The sequence below is a fragment of the Sinocyclocheilus grahami genome, unplaced genomic scaffold, assembly GCF_001515645.1.
Source record: "Sinocyclocheilus grahami isolate Dianchi unplaced genomic scaffold, SAMN03320097.WGS_v1.1 scaffold19.1, whole genome shotgun sequence".
NCBI lineage: Eukaryota > Metazoa > Chordata > Actinopteri > Cypriniformes > Cyprinidae > Sinocyclocheilus > Sinocyclocheilus grahami.
In genome coordinates this window covers 2,447,108-2,456,681 of record NW_015505198.1, presented here as the reverse complement: position 1 = coordinate 2,456,681, position 9,574 = coordinate 2,447,108, and the positions used below count along the sequence as shown (strand labels likewise).

Sequence of the window (9,574 nt, the reverse complement as noted above, 5' to 3'; positions counted from 1 at the left end):
ATTAGTAAATCATCACAAAAACTCAACACCGAATAAGCATAAAATATCTTTACTTAAAATATCCTCTTTGAAAACAGCAGAACAGAGTATGGCTGAACAATATTGCTTAACAAAGCCCTCATATTCAAGTAAAGCACATTCAATAACACATTACACAATATATTTCAAACCTGCTGACTTTACAAACACATAACGTAAGACTCGAGCCCTGGTCCCAGTGCTTTAGAAGAGCTGATGTTGACCTCCTTGCTTAACCTGCAAGATTTGTCTATTGGCATGTACTCACTGTGTTGCTTGTGCATTGCTTTGCAATATCAAAGTCCAAGATTAAAGCATAGAACAAGAAACGGCACATTAAGGAATTATAGGGGTTTCATGCAATTATTGCTACTGCTTTTAAACTGAAATCTTGTGCATATCAATTGCTATAAATGACATCTTTCAGAAACACACACAGGAAAATGCGATTACTATCTGAGGCACAAATATTTCAAAAATCAAAACTGCTCTGATTGTTCAGTATGTGCTAGATTTTGTGCGTGATTTCCCTGCGTGCCGACATGGATGTTTTGCCACGTGTGTTCATTTACCATAGGGGATTTTCTAGATCTTGCAGCCTGATAGCAGTGTGCATTGGGTTTCATTAAGCTTCAGCACTGCTGAGACAGCCAGAGATTACAGCCTGGCAGGGAAGGACAGCAGCACAGATGGCATCTGTTCGGGAATCTGCCAATCTGCCGTATCTTTGCATTTTAATCTAAGATGCTGGTGTAGTCTATAGAGCAGAGGTGCCCAAACTTTAATACAAAGGACCAGAAATCAAATTTGATTGAGGGCTGTTATCCAAAAATAAATGTTGCATTGTATCCATCTACTCTGAAAAAAAAATGGTTTTCGCTCAGATATTGCTAGTAAATTTCACAAATAATTAGAATAAATGGCAAGTAACACTGAATTAGATTTCAAATGTTGTAGTAGAAACTAAATAAATAGTATTTTCTGTACTCTGATAATATATATATATATATATTTTAAATGTTGTTTTATTTCATCTTGTTTTGTTTAAAATATTTTAATAATTTCATTAATATAAGCAAGCATTTCATAACTTTTTATAGTGTATTTAATTATATTAAAATTCATTTAATAAACAAAACATTTACATTTTTAAATGTTTTATTTATTTTAATCAAATTCACTTGATTGTTTTTTTTTCAGTGCAAAAAGGAATGCATGAACTAAAAAAAAAAATTATACCATCAATGCAATATAAGTCATTTTGGATAAAAGCATCTGCCAAATGCATAAATGTAAATATAATATGACGGGCTAAATCAAAGGTCATCATGGGCCAACTTAGTCCAGATTTGGGCATCTTAAATACTCCATTTACATATTAAATACCCCATGTATATATTACTCCTCTTGTCTGCCTATGCATCACATGTAAATCAGAGCATCATACAAAATTGGCACCATATTCTAAATCCAAATAATTCAAGCATTTGCACTAATGAATGAAGAATGAGAAAGAAAGAAAGAAAGAAAGAGGGACAGTACAAACACATGATTCCCTGCATAGCCTCTTTACTCTCCAAACAGCACACCTGGTCTGCTGGACAGCTGGCAGGTTGCCCAGCATCACTGCATGGAAGCTAAAGGTGCTTTGAGGCCCTTGACCCGGGGGCCCTGCGCTTGCATATCATGCTAAAGAAGGGAGGGAAGGGGAGGAAGAGGGGTCCGGGGGGCGGGGGTCCTTCATTTGAAAGATGCACGGACCTCACGATCTTTCAGAGGCTGAGGGGGGCGATAGTTGTTCACCATACAGCAGGCCTCCTCATCCTCTGCTGTAAAAAGCAGAGATCGGAATTTCTTCATCTGTGGAGGAAGAGAAGGAAAGACAAATACTTGAGTTTTCAGCATCTGTTACTATTTATTTAATAGAACTGACACTGAACTGACTTGTGCTGAATTTCACTGAACTGAATCAACATTGAACTGACTCAGGCTGAAGTAAATGGAATTGAACGAACATTAAACTGACTCGAGCTGAATTGAACTGAATTGAATCAGCAATGAACTGAATCAAGCTGAATTTCCCTGAATTGAATCAACATTGAACTGATTTTGGTTCCCTTGATTTCCCTGATTTGAATCAACTGAATTGAACTTAATTGAATCAACACTGAACTGATTTGAGCTGAAATGAACTGAATTAAATCAACATTGAACTGACTCAAGCTGAACTGAACTGAACTAAATCAACATTGAACTGACTGGGGTTGGATTGAACTGAACTGAATCAACACTGAACTGATTCGAGCTGAATTTCGCTGAACTGAATCAACACTGAACTGATTTGGGCTGAATTGAACTGAATTAAATCAACATGGAATTGATTTGAGCTGAACTGAACTGAATTTAATAAACAATGAACTGACTCGGGCTGCATTGAACTGAACCAACACTGAACTGACTCGGGCTGAATTGAAGTTGGATCTGAATCAACAGGCTGAAGTAAATGGAATTGAACGAACATTAAACTGACTCGAGCTGAATTGAACTGAATTGAATCAGCAATGAACTGAATCAAGCTGAATTTCCCTGAATTGAATCAACATTGAACTGATTTTGGTTCCCTTGATTTCCCTGATTTGAATCAACTGAATTGAACTTAATTGAATCAACACTGAACTGATTTGAGCTGAAATGAACTGAATTAAATCAACATTGAACTGACTGGGGTTGGATTGAACTGAACTGAATCAACACTGAACTGATTCGAGCTGAATTTCGCTGAACTGAATCAACACTGAACTGATTTGGGCTGAATTGAACTGAATTTAATAAACAATGAACTGACTCGGGCTGCATTGAACTGAACCAACACTGAACTGACTCGGGCTGAATTGAAGTTGGATCTGAATCAACGTTGAACTGACTGAAGCTGGATTTCACTGAATTGAATCAACATTGCACTGACTCGAGCTGAATAATAACATTCTGTAGAGCTGCTTATCACTGAATTGAACTTGTTTCACAATTGATGAACTACACAGTGAATGAACTGATCTGAATCAACACTGAACTGACTTGAGCTGAATAATGACACTTTCTTTTTAGAGCTTCTTTACAGCAGAATTTGAATCATTAAAATTTTCCTGTTAATTACGGTTCACAGCTTTGCTGCTTTGAATCGATCTGTACTGTATAAAGCTGTATAAATAATGGTGATTTGACTTGTATTGGGAAAACGCTTATAGTTCTGCAAACTGGTTAAACATTAACTGTCCTAAGCAAACTCATTTTCATTCATTCTTACATTTTGAACAGAATATCATGTTAAGTTATTTTGTATTATGAAGTCAATAATTGAACAGGCAGCTAGGAAATGAGGCATGCCACCTGAGGTTATGTACACATTACCAGCCTTGAACCAAAGTTGTGATGTAAACATTCGACAGGGTCGTGTTAATTTTCACATGAGGGCTAGAGGTTGAATGGAGAAGAAAATAGAACTCACTATGAAAGTTTTGTACATTTGTTTACAATTTCCTCAGATGAACTTGTTTCACAATTGATGAACTACACAGTGAATGAACTGATCTGAATCAACACTGAACTGACTTGAGCTGAATAATGACACTTTCTTTTTAGAGCTTCTTTACAGCAGAATTTGAATCATTAAAATTTTCCTGTTAATTACGGTTCACAGCTTTGCTGCTTTGAATCGATCTGTACTGTATAAAGCTGTATAAATAATGGTGATTTGACTTGTATTGGGAAAACGCTTATAGTTCTGCAAACTGGTTAAACATTAACTGTCCTAAGCAAACTCATTTTCATTCATTCTTACATTTTGAACAGAATATCATGTTAAGTTATTTTGTATTATGAAGTCAATAATTGAACAGGCAGCTAGGAAATGAGGCATGCCACCTGAGGTTATGTACACATTACCAGCCTTGAACCAAAGTTGCGGTGTAAACATTCGACAGGGTCGTGTTAATTTTCACATGAGGGCTAGAGGTTGAATGGAGAAGAAAATAGAACTCACTATGAAAGTGTTGTACATTTGTTTACAATTTCCTCAGATGAGAGCAAATGTCTAGCTGGTTTTGAAAGCAGAAGGCCTAAAGACTAAATAGATGTTTTTTGCTAGACCGTATGCATTTGGGTAGCTAGCTCACATAATGTTTTAAGTAGTGATTGCAGTATATAAATACAGTTTTTATATAGATATATATGCATTCACTCACATTAATTACACAACCTAAGGAGGTTATATACAAATTTGTATTTTATAGACATCATTTGTGATCTTAATCCTGTTCAAATGAACAAGCCTGTGTTTTTTAGTTGAGTCGGCAAGGTGTTCTTTGCTCTGCTTTAGAATTTATAAGATGCACATCCAAATCTCTATTATGCGAGATGCCACACTTCACTATTAAGCATGTGACTTGTAAATTCCACTGGTATAAATTGTGTCATAAGCAGGACCTGCTCCAAGCTGACGCTGATTGACTGCTTGCAGACGATCCATGAGACGCTCTCAAGCAGAGGAGGGGTGGTCAGAGACCCCAGGTACGTCCAGTAATCCAGAGACTCCGGGAGCAGGACGGTTGGGTCAAAGTTTGTGAATGAGGTCTGCGTTCCCTGCAAGATAACACGCACAAATGGACCATGAAGCAGAACTGATTTCAATATTTAGCATGAAGTAAAACTGACAAAAAAAATGTAATTGAATTGGTAGACATGCCTTGCACTTGATTGCATCCATAGCATCCAGAAGCTTCTGAAGATTTGGATTGTCTGCGCCAATCTGATGAGAAAACAACAATATTTCATTTTTATCCTAAACTAAAAAATTGTGGGATAAATATGACTAAAGCACAATATTTTATGTCATTTTATTTTGCATTTTATTTTATATTATTTATAAATATGCTCTAAATGTAAGACTTAAATTAAATTGACATTTTTCTTCAACCCAATTTTGAAAATTTGTGGGAAGAATGTGACTAAGGCACAATATTTAATTTAATTTGATCTTACTTTATTTTATTTGGCAAAAATATAATGAGGAAAACTGATGAAACTATTTAATGCATTCATCTCTGTGTTTGCTAAAAAAGTGGTTCGTGAATAGGCCCTAAAAATGCAAGACTTAATACTAATTTGAAAAAACTGTCTAGGCACAATATTTTTTTATTTCATTTTTTTTTGTGTGTGTGTGCAAAAATATCATGAGAAAAAAGTGATGAAACTATTTAGTGAATTCATTTCTGTGCTTGCTGATAAAGTGGTTAGTGAATAGGCCCTAAAAATGAAAGCCTAATACTGACTTTAAAAGATTGTGACTAATTTTATTTTATTTTATTTTAGCGCATAAATGTCATAAGCAAAAGTGATGCATCTATTTAGTAAATTTGTAAATGTGTTTGCTGACAAAGTGGTTAGAAAATACCCCCCCCCCCTCCAATTTTTTTTTATTATAATTATGATTTTAGTGAATTCTTCCCAGTGTTTGCTGACAATGTGGTTAGTACATAGGTTCTAAAACTGTACAACTGCACACAGACCTCTAGAAAAACTCCAACCACAGCAAGACCATCAGGCTTACTGGCTGCTTCCCCAAAGCTGGGATATTCTGTGTTCCAGTGGACCAGATGGAGCTAAAGATGAGATTATTAGGAACATGAATACTTAAATATAAAAGAAAACATCTCACATCTTCATTTTCCCAGTATGCTCAGAGATTCATACCTCAGCTGGGTAGCATTTCCCATCGACTGTGTGCTCTGAGCCCTTGTCGTCACTGGCTCCCCAGTGGAAGTGGAACTGCTTGAGTCTGTATTTGCCTGAGATCGGGCCTTCCGTCAGAGCTAATGTGGGCAAACACAGAAAAAAATTATAAATGTCATGTCAAAGTCTGTTACATACTCTATACAATCTATTTAGTAAATTTTGAAATGTGTTTGCTGACAAAGTGGGTAGAAAATACCCCCCCCCCCCTCCAATTTTTTTTTATTATAATTATGATTTTAGTGAATTCTTCCCAGTGTTTGCTGACAATGTGGTTAGTACATAGGTTCTAAAACTGTACAACTGCACACAGACCTCTAGAAAAACTCCAACCACAGCAAGACCATCAGGCTTACTGGCTGCTTCCCCAAAGCTGGGATATTCTGTGTTCCAGTGGACCAGATGGAGCTAAAGATGAGATTATTAGGAACATGAATACTTAAATATAAAAGAAAACATCTCACATCTTCATTTTCCCAGTATGCTCAGAGATTCATACCTCAGCTGGGTAGCATTTCCCATCGACTGTGTGCTCTGAGCCCTTGTCGTCACTGGCTCCCCAGTGGAAGTGGAACTGCTTGAGTCTGTATTTGCCTGAGATCGGGCCTTCCGTCAGAGCTAATGTGGGCAAACACAGAAAAAAATTATAAATGTCATGTCAAAGTCTGTTACATACTCTATACAATAGGTAACAATTGTTAAACAGGCTAAACATGGTTAAACTTGCTACACAGGTTCCATCTACTGATTCTGTCAAAGTTCACATGAATGACACTTAAACCATTCACTGCTTCAGTGCAATTATTTGTGTGAACACGTTTGTGATTTCCCATAATTCTAAGCAAAAGTAGCTGTGTCACTGGAGGATGAGATAGCTGAAGGGTCAAGGAGGTGTTACAGTGGTATTTTCACATATTCATTTAATTTTAGGCTTTACACCTGCTTAGACATGCCATAAAATAAACTATAACCTATAAATAAACACAACGTATAAAAATAGTGCGCAAACTATTTATTTAAAGGCTTTTAAACACTCTAGTACAGCATACTATTGTAAATTAATGTTTAACTATGTAGTTAGAGCAAAAGCCAACCTTTGAAATGCTTTCCAATGCTTCCTGAAAGAGCATGTTCGGTACGATGCAGCTATATTCAGCAGTAATACTGCGGGATTGCATTAGTGTCAGACGCAGCCTCATTATTATATAACTTTTCTTTCTAAATATGATCTAGGTTAACACTGCAGTCGTTTCAAGAACCCTCTGCCTAAGTAAAGCTAATGATTAATACAGGAATAGATGTAGCGTTTTGCGCAACACTCTGCTTCTTTTACAAAGAACGACCCCGTGACAGACGACAGATACATGAAAATATATATTTTTAAACGGGCCACCTTACTCATAATGAATGTAGTGCTATCAACATAATGCTTTAATATGTCCATGTGTATATCACAACACTGTAAAAAAATTCTGTAGTTTTTACAAAATAATTATTAGTTGATTATAAAAAATGAACATAGAGGTCACAAACTTGAGCTGTCGTCATCATCGGCGAAGGTCACTTGGAAGGAGTGTCCATTATTCAGGATGTCCAGTGAAGTGGAGGGGTCGTACTGCAGTTTAAGCGGTTTCAGTGATTCATCATAAGATGCTCCACTGGGTTGAATGTCTATTGGAGACTGGCGAGGTCCATTAGCAATGGGGAAGTTTTCACACCATTTCTCAGGTCCTGCAGTGGAAGGTGATACAAAGGTTAAACAATATGCATCTGGGACAAAAAAACATTTACAGCACATACAATTTTATTTTAAAGACCACTTTCTGCACATTTGACAGTAGCTACATCCTTGCCTTTAAGGCAAAATAAAATAAAATACAAATATTATATATGCCTTTATGTAAAAAAAAATTTATGCATCTGAGACTAAATGTACAAAAAAAAGATACTAATGGTAGCCTATATTTGAATTCATTAATTACATAAATAAAACAAATATTTTATGTGCATTTACAACATTTGAATTGCAGTGTCCAAGGTATTATCTGCATTTGAAAATAAAAATAAAAATCCACAATTATTTAAAGAAGAAAAAATATCCTTACATCATTGCCTTTAATAATCATAATAATAACAATAATAATATAAAAATATATTTATGTGCATTTAAAACATGCATTTGAATGGCAGTGTCCACGGTATTATCTGCATTTAGAATGAAATAAAAATCCACAATTATGCGAAGAAGAAAACATTTCCTTAAATCATTGCCTTTAATAATAATAATAAGGTATTTATGTTCAAACAAAATGTACAAAAATACAATTATATTTAATTATATCCTTTTGAATAATAAGAATAATTTGTTATAAAACAAGATTTCGTGTAATTATTATTATTATGTGCATTTTAATGGAAAGAAAAATGCATTTTAATTGCACAGTGTCTAAGGTATTTTCTGCGTTTGGTATCAAATAAAAATCCACATTCGTGTGAAGAAAAAAGTACATACAGTTGACACAAAAATACAAATTTATATGCATAGTTATGCACATAATATACCTAAAATCTGTACATTTTGCACTTGTCACTGATAGTGCTGACTGTGCAGTAGCCAAGGTGAACATGTCTTAGTTGCAAAGAGGGCAAATGCAGATAACGAGGCAAAAAAGAGAGAATCTGTGATAGATTTCATATTGACATATCCTAAATTATTAAAATCATAATTACATGGGGGGGTCTTACCGTTATGGTCTGCGTATCCCCATCCGTTAGACATTATGAGTCTTCAAGTGTCCTGAAGCAGTGTCAGTGTCCTCGGACAGATGAGCTGGGGGTTTATATAGCGGCTTTCTGGACGCTGTTCGCCCACATGACCGTACATTAAGTGTGATCAGCAGCAGGAGGAGCTACAGAGAGATCGATACTGAGCGCGCTCTCCATCCGTGTCTCTCTCGGAATGCGGGATCTCGTCGGCGGCTGGGATCTTCTGCTTTGATCTGCTGCTACATTCTTACAATTCTGTGATTGCGTAATCAGATACTTGTGGCGCGCTGGTTCTGGTGACGTAGAGTGACAGTGTGACATAGGCTAGTAATAATGACAATGAGTGCAGTAATGATTCATCACTTGCACAGCGAATGAATTGCGGTTTTGCGCAACACTCTGCTTCTTTTACAAAGAACGACCCCGTGACTGACGACAGATACATGAAAATATGTTTTTTAAAACGGGCCACCTTACTCATAATGAATGTAGTGCTATCAACATAATGCTTTAATATGTCCATGTGTATATCACAACACTGTAAAAAAATTCTGTAGTTTTTACAAAATAATTTTGGCAGCTGTGGTTGCCAGAATAATTTTGTAAAAAATACAGAAAAACTGTAAACACATTTATTTCCATAAACTGTACATTTTACAGTATAAAACTGTAATTTACAAACAAGAAAATTTGAATGTAAACCAGTAAATTCAACAATGCACACTGCTATTAAAATCTGTTTGGTACCTTTAACATACTGACAACCACCATAATAATGCAGATGGTAAAAGAGAAAGCCACATGAAGAATCACAGCTCATCACAAGTAGCTTCGCCACAAGCAGAAGTGTATACTGATATATAGAAGGTGCACAGAGTCATTCATGCAAACACAAAACACCATCACGGTAACACACATGATACTTAAATAATGTATTCAGCTTTCATTAAACAACAGAAGATGTAACATAAAGCCCAAATATACATAACTAATAACAAAAACT

General features: G+C 35.7%; 1 protein-coding gene across 1 annotated transcript; it reads right to left on the bottom strand.

Annotated features, from left to right (window-relative positions):
• Positions 1-1,476: 1,476 nt before the first annotated feature.
• On the bottom strand, positions 1,477-8,823 carry LOC107554903 (carbonic anhydrase 2). The gene is made up of 7 exons (XM_016237559.1): positions 8,551-8,823; positions 7,339-7,536; positions 6,305-6,423; positions 6,121-6,213; positions 4,760-4,822; positions 4,501-4,656; positions 1,477-1,878 (listed from the first exon to the last, which is right to left on the bottom strand). Exons 1-7 carry the CDS (start codon positions 8,582-8,584, stop codon positions 1,759-1,761), a joined length of 783 nt encoding a protein of 260 aa, XP_016093045.1. The 5' UTR covers positions 8,585-8,823; the 3' UTR covers positions 1,477-1,758.
• Between the last annotated feature and the right edge of the window lie 751 nt (positions 8,824-9,574).

Bases quoted from the DNA above. Each gene is read 5' to 3' on its own strand.
- LOC107554903 (XM_016237559.1), bottom strand. From the start codon at position 8,584: ATGTCTAACGGATGGGGATACGCAGACCATAACG. The intron at 6,424-7,338 runs GTTTGTGACCTC...TGCCCACATTAG, and splicing joins CGATGATGACGACAGCTCAA to CTCTGACGGAAGGCCCGATC. The intron at 6,214-6,304 runs GTATGAATCTCT...TCTCATCTTTAG, and splicing joins GGAAATGCTACCCAGCTGAG to CTCCATCTGGTCCACTGGAA.